The 19,201-nt window shown below is 43.6% G+C and overlaps 1 protein-coding gene across 1 annotated transcript in view; it reads left to right on the forward strand.

Moving 5' to 3' along the window:
• Window positions 1–19,201, forward strand: part of itpr3 (inositol 1,4,5-trisphosphate receptor, type 3) — a gene marked incomplete at its 3' end in the record, with an annotated part of 178,829 nt that overhangs the window by 98,073 nt on the left and 61,555 nt on the right. Inside the window, exons 22-33 of the mRNA XM_084333416.1 lie at window positions 264–408; window positions 1,619–1,830; window positions 2,308–2,428; window positions 5,483–5,537; window positions 7,643–7,808; window positions 11,515–11,682; window positions 12,096–12,170; window positions 12,985–13,014; window positions 13,187–13,219; window positions 14,039–14,158; window positions 15,548–15,670; window positions 19,176–19,201. The exon at window positions 19,176–19,201 is cut by the window's right edge and continues 175 nt beyond it. Of these exons, the coding sequence (XP_084189542.1) occupies window positions 264–408; window positions 1,619–1,830; window positions 2,308–2,428; window positions 5,483–5,537; window positions 7,643–7,808; window positions 11,515–11,682; window positions 12,096–12,170; window positions 12,985–13,014; window positions 13,187–13,219; window positions 14,039–14,158; window positions 15,548–15,670; window positions 19,176–19,201 (1,274 nt within the window). The remainder of the gene's footprint in view (window positions 1–263; window positions 409–1,618; window positions 1,831–2,307; window positions 2,429–5,482; window positions 5,538–7,642; window positions 7,809–11,514; window positions 11,683–12,095; window positions 12,171–12,984; window positions 13,015–13,186; window positions 13,220–14,038; window positions 14,159–15,547; window positions 15,671–19,175) is intronic.

A 19,201-nucleotide genomic window follows, 5' to 3' on the forward strand; every position in this document is an offset into this window, starting at 1 on the left:
TAGTACTCATTTATATATGTTATACCTGGTTTAATCACCTGTACATTGTATATTGCTATTACACTTTTTGTTGTACTTGTGCTGTATAATGACAATACATTTGAATCTAAATCTAATCTAATCGACGAATTAGAATTGCGTGAATTGTAATGGTCTTGTTGTTTAATGTGTGTGTCTCTCTCTCTCTCTCTCTCTCTCTCTCTCTCTCTCTCTCTCTCTCTCTCTCTCTCTCTCTCTCTCTCTCTCTCTCTCTCTCTCTCCAGGTGGTGAGTTTGGCCAGACACCTGATCTACTTTGGTTTCTACAGCTTCTTTGAGCTGCTCAGACTCACCAGGACCCTGCTGGGTATCATCGACTGCTTGCCCAACCCGGCACATACAGGGCCGTTGTTTCACGACGATGGATCAGGTAGTTTATTTTTTTTGTTGCTAACCCTGACAATACAGGGCTCATGTTCCATCATTATGATTCAGCTACTGTTTACGCAACTTTGTTCATACAGTATAGGGAGGTGTGGTCTGACGTCACTTTAGTTTCCCGCACGGTTCAATAGGGATTTATCATTAGGAAAATGGATTATCGGCTATTGTAACAATTCTGCCTCATGAACATTGGCAAGCTTTCCATTTTTGCACAAAATGAGTTCCCTACTATCACTAACATTATTGTTTGAGCATTTTGGTTGAAATAAAGGTAGTTATAAGGTTTTTAATTTGTCGTTAAAAAATAACTACACTTACCAGTAGAACGCCTGTCGTTCAGTGCTGTTGCCGTCAGCAGCGGCAGAGAGAAGTGTAGTTCCTCAGTGAACGAAAACATAAACGTTGTTATTTTGCTACCTTTACGATTAATTGGGAATTTTTTCACGTTGAGCTATAGATTGTGGATGAATACACACAGAAAGGTACACGTACACCATGCCAATGCTTTATTTGTGGACCAAGCTGGAAACAGCAATGACGTAACCACTACACCTCCCTATAGGGCTCTTGCTATTGTTTGCCTCACCCTGTTCATACAACCCTCTGTTCCATGGAGTAGACAACCCTGTAGAAATAAGGTTCTTGTTTCATGACAGTGGCCTCTTGTTCTGTGACAATTCCACTATAAAATAGATGTCTACACTGTATAGACTAGACATATTTGTGTCTTATCTTGTATCTTTTTGACAATAGCAAAATAATCTATATCTGTCTCTCTGTCTCCCTCTCTCTCTCTCTCTCTCTCTCTCTCTCTCTCTCTCTATCTCTCTCTCTCTGTCTCTCGGTCTCTGTCTCCTCCTGTCTCTGTCTGCCTGTCTCTCTCTCTTTCTCTCTCTCTCTCTGTCTCTCTCTCTCTCTATCTCTCTCTATCTCGCTCTCTCTATGTATCGGTGTCTCTCTCTCTCTATGTCTCTGTGTGTGTCTCTCTCTCTCTCTCTCGCTCTCTCTATGCATCGGTGTCTCTCTCTTTCTCTCTCTGTCTCTATCTCTCTCTCTCTCTCTCTCTCTCTCTCTCTCTCTCTCTCTCTCTCTCTCGCTCTCTCTCTCTATGTATCGGTGTATCTCTCTATATCTCTATGTCTCTCTCTCTCTTTCTCTTTCTTTCTCTCTCTCTCTTTCTCTCTCTCTCTCTGAAGGGAAGAATGTTAAGCGTTCCATGGGTCACATGGGTCAGATCATGTCCACCATGGTGCTCAACAGGAAGCAGTCCATGTTTGCAGGTCCGGCGGGAAGAGGGGCGGGGATGGGGGCGGGGGCGCTTGAGGGACAGAGAGCCAGCAAAGACAGTATTGACAAGATGGACCTCACTGTCATGGACACCAAGCTAAAAATACTGGAGATATTGCAGGTATGACGTTTTTTTTTTATATAAGCATTTTATATAATGTATATTTTTCCACTCTCTATCGCCAACAGTGGACACTCATATACTGTAACACCATGTGAGGAGTCTTCCAGGATACTGAGACATAAACATATTTTGTCCAATGTGATTCATATTAGAGAAACCCTACGTATGAACATTAAAATCTCTCCTCATCTCTTCTCCTCTTTTCTCCTCTCCTCTCCTCTCCCCTCTTCTCCTCTCCCCTCTTCTCCTCTCCTCTCTTCTCTTCTCTTCTCTTCTCTTCTCTTCTCTTCTCTTCTCTTCTCTTCTCTTCTCTTCTCTTCTCTTCTCTTCTCTTCTCTTCTCTTCTCTTCTCTTCTCTTTCTTCTCTTCTCTCCTCAACTCTCCTCTCATTTCCTCTCCCCTCCTTTCCTTTCCTCTCCTCTCCTCTGCTCTCCTCTCCACTCCTCTCCTCTCCTCACCTCTTCTCCTCATCAGTTCATCCTGAATGTGCGTCTGGACTACCGTATCTCCTTCCTGCTGTCTGTCTTTAAGAAGGAGTTTGTTGATGTTTACCCCATGGCCGACGCTGACGCCACCACCAGCCTGGAGCAAGCAGGTACACACACACGCACACACACACACACACACACACACATGCACACACACACTTACAGAGAGACACACACACACACATGCACACTTACAGAAAGACACACACACGTGCACACTTACAGAGAGACACACACACATGCACACTTACAGAGAGACACACATACATGCACACTTACAGAGAGACACACATACATGCACACTTACAGAGAGACACACATACATGCACACTTACAGAGACACACACACATGCACACTTACTGAGACACACACATGCACACTTACATAGACACATACACACAGCAGTGTTAAATCAGTGTAATTGTTATTTATCCCACGGCTGCCAGGTGGCGTGTTGCTTTTTAACAGCGGAGCAGTGCAAGAATGTGACAATTTGACCATGTGACCGCGGCAACGCGGGAGAGCGGCAGTGCGGAAATAGGCTGTCTCTAAGACAAACTCTAACCTTAACCAGCTCCTTAACAGCGCCTAAACTTAACCGTTCTAACCTTAACCAACTCCGAAACAATGCCTAACCTTAACCTTAACCTTAACCATGCCTAACCTTAACCTTAACCATAGAAAGAATATTGCCATTCTCTAAGACAAACTCTAACCTTAACCAGCTCCTTAACAGCGCCTAAACTTAACCGTTCTAACCTTAACCAACTCCGAAACAATGCCTAACCTTAACCTTAACCTTAACCATGCCTAACCTTAACCGGCGAAAGAATACACGTTAAAAAAAAAAATCACGTTAAAAATTTTTTTTTTATGGGATTCGAACTCGTCAACAACGGACCGCAGGACCGCTGCGCTGCCAGGTGAGCTGAGCGCCGACTGAAAATCATGGCGGATTAGGGCGGTTACATAATTCCGCAAGCTCTGCCGCTCCGCTCCGCGGCAGAGCGGACGCTCTGCGGTTGCCGCGCCTGCCGCGGGGCGTGTCGCAGCCAATCAGGGAAAACGCGGAAGCAACGGCAGCACTGCTCCGCTGTTATTAAGCAATAGGCTGCCAGGTGTCACTGTTACCTGGAAGACAACAGGTATCTGCAGTTGAAACACCTGCTCATTCCCACACTCTCTGACTCTCTGGCTCTCTGACTCTCTGACTCTCTGACTCTCTGGCTCTCTGACACTCTGACTCTCTGACTCTCTGACACTCTGACTCTCTGACACTCTGACTCTCTGACTCTCTGACACTCTGACTCTCTGACTCTCTGACTCTCTGACTCTCTGACTCTCTGACTCTCTGACACTCTGGCTCTCTGACTCTCTGACTCTCTGACTCTCTGACTCTCTGACTCTCTGACACTCTGGCTCTCTGACTCTCTGACTCTCTGACTCTCTGACTCTCTGACTCTCTGACACTCTGACTCTCTGACTCTCTGACACTCTGACTCTCTGACTCTCTGACTCTCTGACACTCTGACTCTCTGACTCTCTGACACTCTGACACTCTGACTCTCTGACACTCTAAAACTCTGACTCTCTGACAATCTGACTCTCTGACACTCTGACTCTCTGACACTGACTCTCTGAATCTCTGACACTGATTCTCTCACGCTCTGACACTCTGACTCTCTGACACTCTGACTCTCTGACACTCTGACTCTCTGACTCTCTGACACTCTGACTCTCTGACTCTCTGACTCTCTGACTCTCTGACTCTCTGACTCTCTGACTCTCTGACTCTCTGACTCTCTGACTCTCTGACTCTCTGACACTCTGGCTCTCTGACTCTCTGACTCTCTGACTCTCTGACTCTCTGACTCTCTGACACTCTGACTCTCTGACTCTCTGACACTCTGACTCTCTGACTCTCTGACTCTCTGACACTCTGACTCTCTGACTCTCTGACACTCTGACTCTCTGACTCTCTAAAACTCTGACTCTCTGACGCTCTGACTCTCTAAAACTCTGACACTCTGACACTCTAAAACTCTGACACACTAACTCTCTGACACTCTCACTCTCTGACACTGACTCCCTGACACTGTATGCGGCTGCTTTATTTGCAATACAGTTTTCACCCACCTCCACCCCAGCCTCCACCCGCTTTGGTTCTATTCTGTACTGTATGCAGCCACTCTAGTGTACTCTGTAAGTTAAATTCCCTGTGGAGGATTCGTTCACAGCGCCCCCTGCTGTTCAGTTTCAGTATTTGCTGGTATGATTTATCTTCTGTGTAAGTTGTTGTGCTTTAGCTGCAGGGGGCACCGCCATGACTAACTGTGCTGCCGTTGCCATTTATACTGCATTATAATAAATGGGTAAACTAATGACGTGATAACTCACAGAACTGTCTATACTGGATGAGGTTTGTGTGTGTGTGTGTGTGTGTGTGTGTGTGTGTGTGTGTGTGTGTGTGTGTGTGTGTGTGTGTGTGTGTGTGTGTGTGTGTGTGTGTGTGTGTGTGTGTGTGTGTGTGTGTGTGTGTGCATGAGAAACGCTGGTCCATGTGAACATGGGAACCAATGTCAACTGACAATAGAGGCCTTTCATATGATGTTTAGAATGTCCATGTTTCCTCCATGTTGGAGGAAAGAGACAACAACGGTTGCCATGTGTTGATATATGAGAAATATATAGAAATATATCAAGAAATACATAGTTTTTGTCACAGTTCAATAGTAATATAATACCTGTCCAGTGTTTTACCTGCTCTACCACTGTAAAGAGAGTAGGTGCTTTATTTCAAAAGTGGTTTCTAATTGTGACGAGCCATGTTGGAAGATAGACATGCACATTCTGTGCAAAGCCAATGCAAAGTCAATGGGGTCAAGCTCTTGTCTATACGTTTTCCTCAAGTCAACTTGTACAGACAGGAGTGTGACCCCTTTGACTTTGCATTGGTTAGTAGCTAACTAGCCGGAGCTAGTATGAGGAACAGCATGGATTGTGCTGAGAAAGGACTCTACTGATCACCATCATCATTAGTAAGAAAGAAATAGGGCTAGGGTTCCAAGATCAGAACTATCCATTTAATCTGAATTAAATTCAATTAAATATGGTTAATTTACTTGATTAACATTAACATACTTGATTAACACCTTCTCAGCCGCCATCAACCTGCAGCACATTGGAGAGCAGGCAGAGGCCATGTTTGGAGTGGGGTAGGTTCAACACCAAGAACTACTCAACTCAATACTAACTATTATATTCAATACTAAACTACCACTAACTACTATATTCAATACTAACCTACCACTAACTACTATATTCAATACTAACCTACCACTAACTATTATTCAATACTAACTACTACAGTATATCCAATACTAACCTACCACTAACTACTATTGGCCTACTGGCCGCTCTTGCCGACATTAAGATTTGGATGGATCTAAACTTCCTAAATGTTAATGACGGCAAGACGGAGGTAATTGTGTTTGGGCATCTGGACCGCTTGGGAAACTCTGCTGGTGTTTTAGGGCCCCTCGATGCCAAAAAACACAATTTTATAAAAAGCCTTGGTGTCACCTTTGACAGTGAGCTGAAATTTGACAAACAGATTGGGTCTGTGGCAAAAGGCTCCTTTTTTCAACTGAGGCTCCTGGCAAAGGTAAAGCCCTACCTCTTTCCCAAAGACCTGGAGAGGGTCATCCATGCTTTTATACCGTCCAGGCTGGACTACTGTAATGCCCTGTATGTGGGTCTCGACCAGCTCTCCTTGCGACGCCTGCAGCTAGTGCAGAACGCTGCTGCACGCCTCTTGACCGGCACAAAGAGGCGTGAGCACACCAGTCCAGTACTGGCTTCCCTGCACTGGCTTCCTGTTCGTTTCAGAATTGATTTTAAAATAGCTATGTTTGTGTTCAAGGCCTTAAATGGTCTGGCCCCTCAGTACCTAGCTGAACTCCTCCATCTTTGTACCCCTGCTAGAGCACTGAGGTCAGAAAACAAATTACTCTTAGATGTCCCGAGGTCTAGGCTAAAGACTAAAGGTGATCGAGCTTTTGTGGTGGCTGCCCCTAAAATATGGAACACTCTTCCACTGGAAATTAGGTCTGCCCAGACCCTACAAAATCTTTAAACACAGCTGAAGACTCACCTGTTTTTATTGGCGTTCTGAGGCTTGGTAAGCCAAACATCCCTGGTCGTGTGGTGATTGTTTATTTTGTTTAAACATTTTTATTATTGTAGTTTTTATGACTGTGTGTGTATACTGTATTTTGTATTTTCTTTTAGTATTTCTGTTTTTATATTGTACAGCATTTTGGTACAACTTCGGTTGATTTAAATGTGCTTTATAAATAAAGTTGACTTTGACCTTGACTATATTCAACACTAACTACTATATTCAATACTAATTTACTATACTCAGTATTAACCTACCAAGAACCTACTATATCCAATACTAATCTACTATACTCAGTAATAGCCTACCACTAACTACTATATTCAATAACCCACTATATTCAATACTAACTACTATAATCAATACTAATTCACTATACTCAGTACTAACCTACTATATTCAATACTATCTTACTATATTCAATACCAATTTACTATACTCAGTACTAACTACTATATGTAATACTAATTTACTATACTCAGTACTAACTACTCTTCAATACTATCTTACTATATTCAATACCAATTTACTATACTCAGTACTAACTACTAATATATATATATATATTTTCTTAGAACCGATACCGATATTTTCCGATATTACATTTGAATGCCAATATCGGTAGGCCGATAATATTGGACATCCCTAGTACTAACCTATCACTAACTACTATATTCAATACTAATTGACTATACTTAGTACTAACCTACCACTAACTGCTATATTCAATACTAACTACTATATGAATGTACTATACTCAGTACTATACCACTAACTGCTATATTCAATACTAACTATTATGAATTTACTATACTCAGTACTAACCTACTATTATCAGTACTAACTACTATACTCAATACTAACTTACTATATTCAATATGAACTTACTATATTAAATACTAACTACTATATTCAATACTAAGCTTACTACAATACTAACTATTATATTCAATACTAACTTACTATATTCAATACTAACTAAATATCCCTTTCTCTCCCTCTCTGTTTCTCTCTCTCTTCTCTGTGTGTGTGTGTGTGTGGGTGTCTCACTCTGTGTCTTCTCTTTCTCTCCCCTTCTCTCTCTTCTCTCTCTCTATGTCTGTCTCTCTCTCTCTCCTTCTCTCTCTCTTTCTCTCTCAGTAAAGGTAACAGTATCTTGGAGGTGGATGATGAAGGAGGCAGGATGTTTCTGCGTGTGTTGATTCATCTGGCCATGCATGACTACCCTCCTCTGGTGTCTGGAGCGCTGCAGCTGCTGTTCAAACACTTCAGCCAAAGACAAGAAGTACTGCACACCTTCAAACAGGTAAATACACACACACACACACACACACACACACACACACACACACACACACACACACACACACACACACACACACACACACACACACACGCGCACACACGCACACACACACACACACACACACACACACACACATACGCACACACAAACATTTACATTTACATTTTGTCATTTAGCTGACGCTTTTATCCAAAGCAACTTACAAGTTTTGTACAACAAGACAGCAGGAAGGGTACAACTCTATCAGCTGAGTAACAATGTTCATCAAGGTGTTGAGTGCTACAGTGTAGGTTAGTATATTAGGACAAGTGCATGACAGTAAGGTTAGAGTTTTCTTTTTATTTATTTTAAATTTTTTTTCAGATAATGATTGAAGAAGTGCGTCTTTATTCAACAGCGAAAGATTCGACGGGTTTCGGCTGTCCTAACTGTGGTGGGAAGTTCGTTCCACCATTGTGGGGCAAGGACCAAGAATTGGCGACTTCTCTTTGATGACCCTCCCGGAGCTCGGATAGGAGTAGGTCTGAGGCGGCCAGAAGATGCAGTGCATAGGGGTCTTGAGGGTGTGTAGTTAGAGACCATTGACCGGAGGTAGGCGAGAGCCGTTCCCTTCGCCGCACGATATGCCAGGAAGGAGGTTGCGAGGGCTGAGAGGAGGGTGGAGGTTGCCATTTCTGGGGGGAGAGCAGAGAAGGTTTCACTCAAAGGTAGAGCAGATAGTATGTCAGAGGAGAGGGTGGAGGGGGATAGGGAGGGCAGGTTGCGTCTGACATGGTTTGAGTTGGAGTGGAGGGCTTTCGGTTAAGCATGAGAGTTAGTGAGAAGGATATGAAGGAATGGTCAGATACATGCAGGGGAGTTACCGTGGTGTTAATGATGCTGGAGTTACGGGAGAATATGAGATCCAAGGAGTTGCCTGCTTTGTGAGTGGGAGGCATGACAGTGGGAGTCATGTCAAAGGATTGTAGGAGGGAGACCACTGTGTCCGACTGAGATGAGCAGCGTTGGGCAAGTTACTTTTAAAAAGTAACTAGTTACAGTTACTAGTTACTTCTTCCAAAAAGTAACTAAATTACTTACTCAGTTACAAATTATAAAAGTAACTAGTTACTTCAGAAAGTAATTATTGTGTTACTTTCAAGTAAATTTTTTACATAAACAACATACACAAATCTAAACTATTTTAATGTTGCTGTGGGACAAAGTGAGACTAGCCTCCAATCAAATGCCATGTATGTAGATATTATAATTACTATGCTTATATAGTGTGGATCATACAAATACAAACACAATAGATGTTTTGGAACTTTTGATATGTATTGCCCCTCAACAGGCCACAACTGGGCAACATTAAATTATGCTTGTTAAGCACTATACCAAAAATAAATAACAAATATATACTGATTGATTGAACATTTTAATGAACAGATTGCAGCATTGGTACAGTACAGTACAGCTCAATACACACAATTGTAAAGGGGATGCAGACCAGAGAAAGACGTTAGTTTTGTTTACATCAGGGTCCCCCATTTTCAATTCATGACATTTATGACATACACAACATACAGATATAAGAATCTAATCTAATCATCTAAACTAATCTAATCATGACATTTAAGACATGCATGACATACAGATATATATATCTCACTCTGAGCACCTGAAGACTGCTATTAAACCAGGAAGTGCAGCACTATGTTTATAGCACTGGCAGTAGAGCCTCCACTACTGCCCTGCGCTGCAACACAACTAACACAAGAGTGAACAAAAAACGCTCATGGACCCACGGTCTGTCGTTGACTGCTTGCTTGTGTTGTTCGTTGGATTCGTTTTGGATTATTTGGGCTCACCAAACAAACTATCAAAACGCTCAGTCGTTGACTGTGACTCGCTTGTGTTGTCGCTGTGTGTCAGACTCTGAGTGCTTTTGAACACCCGCCCACCTCTACCTCTGATTGGCTTACCATGACATTTTACTCAACCTCAGCCAATCGTCAGCATGTACAGTATGCGCTTGTCTCGCGCGCTGTCCACTAACCAAGGAAGAAGAACAGTATGCCTCTCGGCGCAGAGATCTGTCTGATGAAAAAAACAGCTTCAATCATAGTAACACGTCGCATTTTTTGGCAGTAACGGTAACAGCGTTATTAAGATTGGAAGAGTAATTCGTTAGATTACTCGTTACTGAAAAAACGAATGCTGTTAGTAACGCTGTTATTTATAACCCTGTTATTTATAACGCCGTTATTCCCATCACTGGAGATGAGTCAGGCAGGTTGAAGTTGCCCATCCAGCGCAGTAGGTTGGGAAATACCTGACATGTCACCTATCTCTCTCTGAAACACGGTGTGTCTGTGTGGTTCTCCAGCTGCACAAAGGCAGAGCAAGATGCTCTACAGAGGGTGGTGAAACATCACCTCCGTCTTCACCTCCCGCTGCCTCCACCGCTCCAAGTGTATCATCAAGGACCAGTCTCACCCAGCACATCACCTCTTTCAGCTCCTTCCCTCAGGGAGGAGATACCGGTCCATAAATGCAAAGAGTTCAAGACTTATGAACAGCTTTTTCCCCCAAGCAGTCAGACTGTTAAACGCTCATTGACAGTCCCCTCACGTGCACCATGCACTTACCTGGACTTGATAAACCACTATGTTACTGCTCATCATGCACTTTATTATTTAAAATATTCTGTTATATGTACAGTGTTATGTGTTTCATGTATGTATATATTGTACTACGGTCTGTGGGAGCTCCCCTGAAATTTCGTTGTATACTGTGCAATGACAATTAAAAGTCTATTCTATTCTATTCTGAAAGGTCCCTGTGGCTAAAACCCAGAGTGCGCTCAGAACTTGTAGGTGTGGAGGCACAGGATTTGACTGGCGTGTGTTGTGTCTGAGTTGAGGCTCCAGAATATTGCATACATCTAAAAGGACCACTCTTGGCAATCTGAAATGGCTAAGCAGCCACTCATCTGGCTCTGCAAATAGATCTAGACGATCTCTAAATATTATGCGTTATATGCGTACGGCCTGCCAGAGCATCTAACAGCAATATATCCATATTGAGAGCAGAAGGGCAACTTTTCGTGTTCAGTTCTCTCTCTCTCTCTCTCTCTCTCTCTCTCTCTCTCTCTCTCTCTCTCTCTCTCTCTCTCTCTCTCTCTCTCTCTCTCTCTCTCTCTCTCTGAGAGCGGGGGGGTGAGCTGGGAGAGAGTTCAGCTTCCTGACAGCCTGGTGTATGAAGCTGTCTTTTAGTCTGCTGGTCCTGGCTCGGAGGCTCCTCCCGGAGGGCAGGGGAGTGTGAGGGGTGTGTGATGTCGCCCGCAATGCGTAGTGCTTTGCGGGCCAGGCGTGTATTGTAGATGTCCTGGAGGGAGGGGAGGGGGGCACCAAGCATTGTTTGCAGTAAAACCCAAATGTTTCAATAACATTTGAAACCCCCCTCTCTCTGCTTCTTTCTCTCTCTCCATCTCTCTCCTTCACCCTCTTTCTCTCCCCCCTCTCTTTCTCTCTCCCCTCTCTCTTCTCTCTTTATCTCTCTCCCTCCTTCCCTCTCCCTCCCCCCTCTCTCTCTCTCTCTCTCTCTCTCTCTCTCTCTCTCTCTCTCTCTCTCTCTCTCTCTCTCTCTCTCTCTCTCTCTCTCTCTCTCTCTCTCTCTCTCTCTCTCTCTCTCTCTCTCTCTCTCTCTCTCTCTCTCTCTCTAGGTCCAGTTGTTGATTTCGTCTCAGGACGTAGAGAACTACAAGCTGATTAAATCAGACCTGGACAGACTGAGGACATTGGTGGAGAAATCTGAGCTCTGGGTGGAGAAGAAGAGCAGTGGTGGTGGAGAGGGAAAGAAGGAGAAGAAAGAGAAGAAGGAGAAAGGAGAGGTGGGAGCCGAACAGCACGACATCGTCAGCATAGAACTGTGATTTGATTTGCTATGCACTTTCACTGTTGACGGTTGATTGGCTGAATTCAAAGTAATTTTTTCCAGAGGGTACAGTGTGTCACCAGAAAGGAGGCAGGGCCTGCAGACCTCTATACTGTTACATGAATATACAGTAAATGGATCCACATTCAAAAGCAGTTTTTGAGTGACTGTATGTGGTTTGGCCTGAATGTGGATTTTTAAATGTAGCCAACATTCATTATAACTTTCTCTCTCTGCCTTTTGAAACATTTATCTTGCTTTGACTTCACTTCAACCTGTAACTTTTCATTTCATTCCAGCTGTTAGGATCCCTGTCCGCTGTAGCAGCTGTTCTATATAAATATGCATGCTTTCTCTCATGTCCTGTAGATGGCATCAGAGGACAACCCTCCCAAGAAAGAGAAACTGGAGAAGACAAACGAGAACTATCAGACAGTCAAAGAGGTTGGAATCTATCTGTCTGTTTGTCTGTCTGTCTGTCTGTCTGTCTGCCTGTCTGTCTGTCTGTCTGTCTGTCTGTCTGTCTGTCTGTCTGTCTGTCTGTCTGTCTGTCTGTCTGTCTGTCTGTCTGTCTGTCTGTCTGTCTGTCTGTCTGTCTGTCTGTCTGTCTGTCTGTCTCTCTGTACGTCTGTCTGTATCTATTTATCTATCTATATCTATCTATCTATCTGTCTATCTATCTATCTATCTATCTATCTATCTATCTATCTATCTATCTATCTATCTATCTATCTATCTATCTATCTATCTATCTATCTATCTATCTATCTATCTATCTATCTATCTATCTATCTATCTATCTATCTATCTATCTATCTATCTATCTATCTATCTATCTATCTATCTATCTATCTATCTATCTATCTATCTATCTATCTATCTATCTATCTATCTATCTATCTATCTATCTATCTATCTATCTATCTATCTATCTATCTATCTATCTATCTATCTATCTATCTATCTATCTATCTATCTATCTATCTATCTATCTATCTATCTATCTATCTATCTATCTATCTATCTATCTATCTATCTATCTATCTATCTATCTATCTATCTATCTATCTATGTCTGTCTGTCTGTCTGTCTGTCTGTCTGTCTGTCTGTCTGTCTGTCTGTCTGTCTGTCTATCTATCCTCAGCGAACAACTACTAAATTGTCAAAGGACTCAGAATCTGTCTCTCTATCACTCTGTCTTTGTTTATTTTTATCTTTATCTCTCCAAATCTATTCTCTCCATCCTTACCCGGAGAAGAACAACGACAGCTGTCAGGAATTCAAAGAGGTCAGAATACTCTTCAACTCTCCCTCCATCAATCTCTCTACATTTCTTTATCTATCTCTATCATAACCTGGAGAAAATCAAAAGACAACTATAAGAAAGTCAGATAAGTCAGAATATATGTATTTTCTCTCTCTCTCTCTCTTCCCTTGTATCTCTCCATTCTAACTTGCAGAGGAGCAGTGAAACCTACCTGGAAGTCAAAGAGGTTAGAATATTCGTCCTCTCTCTCTCCATCTCTAACTCATCTGCGGTCCCGTTCTCTCTCTTTCCATTAACCATTAATTAAGTATCACCACAGTCTGACACTGTTGACCACTCGGAGCTGCCCAATACAACCACAGCCTGACACTGTTGACCACTCGGAGCTGCCCAATATAACCACAGCCTGACACTGTTGACCACTTGGAGCTGCCCAGTACAACCACAGCCTGACACTGTTGACCACTTGGAGCTGCCCAGTACAACCACAGCCTGACACTGTTGACCACAAGGAGCTGCCCAGTACAACCACAGCCTGACACTGTTGACCACTAGGAGCTGCCCAGTACAACCACAGCCTGACACTGTTGACCACTAGGAGCTGCCCAGTACAACCACAGCCTGACACTGTTGACCACTAGGAGCTGCCCAGTACAACCAGCAGTTTAGGGTTAAGTGCCGGCTTGCTCAAGGGCACATATATTGTAGTTGCTGACTGGGGGAGAGTGTTACTCATTCACTTCTGTGCTCTATTTTCCCCAGCTGATTTGAGGATTTGAACCAGCAACCTTCTGATCACAAGCTTGCATCTTTAACCGCTAGGCTACTGCTCATCTTCCTCCTATTGTATCAGTCTACATTTACAATATCTCTGTCTAACTTCATCTACCCCTCCTCTCTCCTTTCTCTCTTTCCCTCATTTCTCTCTCTCTCTCTCCGTCTCTCCCTCCACCTCTTTCCCTCCTCTTTTTCTTTCTCCATTTCTCTCTCCCTCCCTCCTTCTCACTATCTCTCTCTTTCTCTCTCTATCTCTTTCTCTCTCCAGATCTTGGAGAGGTTGAATAAGATGTGCAGTAGTGGAGTTTGGAAGAAACAACAGCGGCTGTTGAAGAACATGGGAGCTCACAAAGTCATGTTAGATCTACTGCAGGTCTCCTATGACCAGGTAAAGTCATGTTAGATCTACTGCAGGTCTCCTATGACCAGGTAAAGTCATGTTAGATCTACTGCAGGTCTCCTATGACCAGGTAAAGTCATGTTAGATCTACTGCAGGTCTCCTATGACCAGGTAAAGTCATGTTAGATCTACTGCAGGTCTCCTATGACCAGGTAAAGTCATGTTAGATCTACTGCAGGTCTCCTATGACCAGGTAAAGTCATGTTAGATCTACTGCAGGTCTCCTATGACCAGGTAAAGTCATGTTAGATCTACTGCAGGTCTCCTATGACCAGGTAAAGTCATGTTAGATCTACTTGTTTACACAATAAACTGTTCAAAGTCCTTTTTCCATTTAACAAACATGATTCTTCAAAGTTCACAGTGTATGTTCTTCAGTTCAGTCACAACCAGCAATGTAGTTCTCAATAATCCATGTTTAATTTGTTTTTCCTTTACAACGATTCTCTAGGCAGAGCAGCAGCGGGGCAGGTTTTTAGCACGTTCAAACAAATTCTCTCTAACAAAGGATCAAACACACCCTTTTACAGGTGGCACGTGTCTCCAATTAACATTGGAGCGTGGGGCTGTGTAATGTCCTGCGCTCAGCTGACTTACCACTGGGGCAAAGTTGACGTTACAGAAATATAGCCTGTAATGTAATGTCATTCTAAACAATATAATACACAATTTAACGTAAATATCCATTAGGCTATTCTAGAACAGATGTATGCCAATTCATTTACACACTTTATGCTACAATAAAAATGATATTTTAGGCTATTCAAATAATGTAATTATCAAAAAGTCACAACACTACTGCAGGTCTCCTATGACCAGGTAACACACAAACAACAAACACACAAACACACACATGACTTAACTTGAGCATGGAATTCGCCAGGCATGATGAAGTAAATGTTGGTATGTCTACCCATTACCCAACAAGTAGACTGCTATGAGTGCTTTGTAGACTATATTGAATAGGTTACATTTACAAACGGTCAATGTAAAATGTAAACAATGCTACTGACCAAATGGACTAGCATGTCTTCATGTCAGTTTTGGTAGTACATTATAGTGTTTGAGTCAAATTCACATGTGTGAAGCAGATAACATTTCTCCCCCATTTCAATTGTACTCATTCTCTCTCCCTTTCCCTTTTTGTATCTCTCTTTCTCTCTGTGTATCGCTATCTTCTTCTCCTTCTCTTTCTCTATCCCTTTCCCTGTCTCTTTTTGTTCTCTCCCTTTCTCTCTGTATCTCTCTTTCTCTGTCTTTTTCTATCTGTTTCTCCTTTCTCTCTCTCTCTCTCTCTCTCTCTCTCTCTATCTCTATCTCTCTCTCCCTCTCCCTCTCCCTCTCCCTCTCCCTCTCCCTCTCTCTCTCTCTCTCTAGAATGATGTGAAGATGCAGGAGATTATTCGACACACCCACCAGTTCCTTCAGAAGTTCTGCATGGGGAACCAAGAGAACCAGGCTCTGCTGCACAAGAACCTCAACCTGTTCCTGAACCCTGGGGTTAGTACATTATTGTCTGTCTGTCTGTCTGTCTGTCTGTCTGTCTGTCTGTCTGTCTGTCTGTCTGTCTGTCTGTCTGTCTGTCTGTCTGTCTGTCTGTCTGTCTGTCTGTCTGTCTGTCTGTCTGCCAGTCTGCCACATACAGCATACATTAACTCTTTCTAAGGTGTACATGAGTTATCTCTGTTGTGTACATTATCTCTCTCTATCTCACTCACTCTCTCTCTCTGGTATACATTAGCTCTCTCTCTGAGGTGTACAGTATCTCTCTCTCTCTCTGAGGTGTACATTAGCTCTCTCTATCGCTCTGAGGTGTACATTAGCTCTCTCTCTCTGAGGTGTACATTAGCTCTCTCTCTCTGAGGTGTACATTAGCTCTCTCTATCGCTCTGAGGTGTACATTAGCTCTCTCTCTCTCTGAGGTGTACATTAGCTCTCTCTCTGAGGTGTACAGTATCTCTCTCTATCGCTCTGAGGTGTACATTAGCTCTCTCTCTCTGAGGTGTACATTAGCTCTCTCTGAGCTCTGAGGTGTACATTAGCTCTCTCTCTCTCTCTCTCTCTCTCTCTGAGGTGTACATTAGCTCTCTCTCTCTGAGGTGTACATTAGCTCTCTCTCTCTGAGGTGTACATTAGCTCCCTCTCTCTCTCTGAGGTGTACATTAGCTCCCTCTCTCTCTCTGAGGTGTACATTAGCTCTCTCTCTCTGAGGTGTACATTAGCTCTCTCTCTGAGGTGTACATTAGCTCTCTCTCTCTCTCTCTGAGGTGTACATTAGCTCTCTCTCTCTGAGGTGTACATTAGCTCTCTCTCTCTCTCTCTGAGGTGTACATTAGCTCTCTCTCTCTGAGGTGTACATTAGCTCTCTCTCTCTCTCTGAGGTGTACATTAGCTCTCTCTCTCTCTGAGGTGTACATTAGCTCTCTCTCTCTGAGGTGTACATTAGCTCTCTCTCTCTCTCTCTCTCTCTCTCTCTGAGGTGTACATTAGCTCTCTCTCTCTCTGAGGTGTACATTAGCTCTCTCTCTCTCTGAGGTGTACATTAGCTCTCTCTCTCTCTGAGGTGTACATTAGCTCTCTCTCTCTCTCTGAGGTGTACATTAGCTCTCTCTCTCTCTGAGGTGTACATTAGCTCTCTCTCTCTCTCTCTGAGGTGTACATTAGCTCTCTCTCTGAGGTGTACATTAGCTCTCTCTCTGAGGTGTACATTAGCTCTCTCTCTCTCTCTGAGGTGTACATTAGCTCTCTCTCTGAGGTGTACATTAGCTCTCTCTCTCTCTCTCTCTGAGGTGTACATTAGCTCTCTCTCTCTCTGAGGTGTACATTAGCTCTCTCTCTCTCTGAGGTGTACATTAGCTCTCTCTCTCTCTGAGGTGTACATTAGCTCTCTCTCTGAGGTGTACATTAGCTCTCTCTCTGAGGTGTACATTAGCTCTCTCTCTCTCTGAGGTGTACATTAGCTCTCTCTCTCTCTCTCTGAGGTGTACATTAGCTCTCTCTCTCTGAGGTGTACATTAGCTCTCTCTCTCTCTCTGAGGTGTACATTAGCTCTCTCTGAGCTCTGAGGTGTACATTAGCTCTCTCTCTCTCTGAGGTGTACATTAGCTCTCTCTCTCTCGCTCTGAGGTGTACATTAGCTCTCTCTCTCTGAGGTGTACATTAGCTCTCTCTCTCTGAGGTGTACATTAGCTCTCTCTCTCTCTCTGAGGTGTACATTAGCTCTCTCTCTCTCTCTGAGGTGTACATTAGCTCTCTCTCTGAGGTGTACATTAGCTGTCTCTCTCTCTGAGGTGTACATTAGCTCTCTCTCTCTCTGAGGTGTACATTAGCTCTCTCTCTCTCTGAGGTGTACATTAGCTCTCTCTCTCTCTCTGAGGTGTACATTAGCTCTCTCTCTCTCTCTCTCTCTCTCTCTCTGAGGTGTACATTAGCTCTCTCTCTCTCTCTCTGAGGTGTACATTAGCTCTCTCTCTCTCTGAGGTGTACATTAGCTCTCTCTCTCTCTCTCTGAGGTGTACAGTATCTCTCTCTCTCTCTGAGGTGTACATTAGCTCTCTCTCTCGCTCTGAGGTGTACATTAGCTCTCTCTCTCTCTGAGGTGTACATTAGCTCTCTCTCTCTCTGAGGTGTACATTAGCTCTCTCTCTCTCTGAGGTGTACATTAGCTCTCTCTCTCTCTGAGGTGTACATTAGCTCTCTCTCTCTCTGAGGTGTACATTAGCTCTCTCTCTCTCTGAGGTGTACATTAGCTCTCTCTCTCTCTGAGGTGTACATTAGCTCTCTCTCTCTCTGAGGTGTACATTAGCTCTCTCTCTCTCTGAGGTGTACATTAGCTCTCTCTCTCTCTGAGGTGTACATTAGCTCTCTCTCTCTCTGAGGTGTACATTAGCTCTCTCTCTGTTGTACATTGGCTCTCTCTCTCTGAGATATACATTAGTAGTGCCCCTGGAGGGTTTCAGTGTCTTGCTCACCTTGTACCTCGACAGGGGTGGACTCTGGTTCCCAGGGATTGAACCTGTGACCTCTCTCAAACTTGGCCACCCGGCAGCCTGTGTAGTGTGTGTTTGAGTGTGTGTGTTTCTTGGTCAGTTAGTTTGTGTTATATTGCTTCACTCTCCATCCGTCCCTCTCTCTCTCCCTCCCCTCTCAATGATTGATTGAATTGATTGAAAACGTTATTAACAGATTGCAGAATGGGTACGATACAGTACGGCTCAATACACACAATTGTTATGGGGATGCAGACCAGAGAAAGACTTACATCAGGGTCCCCCATTTTCAATTCATCAAGACATTTATGACATACACGACATACAGATATACAGTACTGTAACATCCAGACATTTATGACATAGAAGATATACAAATATACAGTACTGTTTAAGAGACAGAGATCCTAAAAGAAAATATACACATTCGAGGGGGAAGAAACTGTACATTGGAGGCGGTTGGGTGGGTGGGTTGGGGGGGGGTTTGGACATTTACCGGGGCCAGTTTTGAATTGCAGCCTCCCATAGGTGCTCTTTGAGAGCAGTTTTGAAGGTGGGTAGGGATTCACATTATTTTACGGCTGTGGGTAGGGCGTTCCACATTGATGTTGCATAATTGCGGAACCGAATCTGGGTTGAACATGATTTGTGGAACTCCCTCTGGTGTTGTGGTCGTGGAATTCACTGACCTTTGGGAAGTATTCCACGTATTCGAGGCCCATGTACATGGGCATCTTAGTGGTGTAGTGTATCTTGTAGACCAGGCCCATTGCAAGTTGCTGTACTCTGTCGTCTACTCTAAGCCATCCTAGGTTGTCAAAATGGGCAGGGGTGAGGTGGGTCCCTCTCCTTTCTCTGTCCCTCTCTCTCTCTCTCTCTCTCTCTCTCTCTCTCTCTCTCTCTCTCTCTCTCTCTCTCTCTCTCATTCCCTCTCCCACCTCTCTAGAGGCAGAGACAGTAAAGCACATCTTCAGCAATAACTACCAGTCTAACTTTCTCTCTCTCTCTCTCTCTAGCTGCTGGAAGCAGAGACAGTACAGCA

Source organism: Notolepis coatsorum (assembly GCF_963971535.1).
Source record: "Notolepis coatsorum genome assembly, chromosome: 17".
NCBI lineage: Eukaryota > Metazoa > Chordata > Actinopteri > Aulopiformes > Paralepididae > Notolepis > Notolepis coatsorum.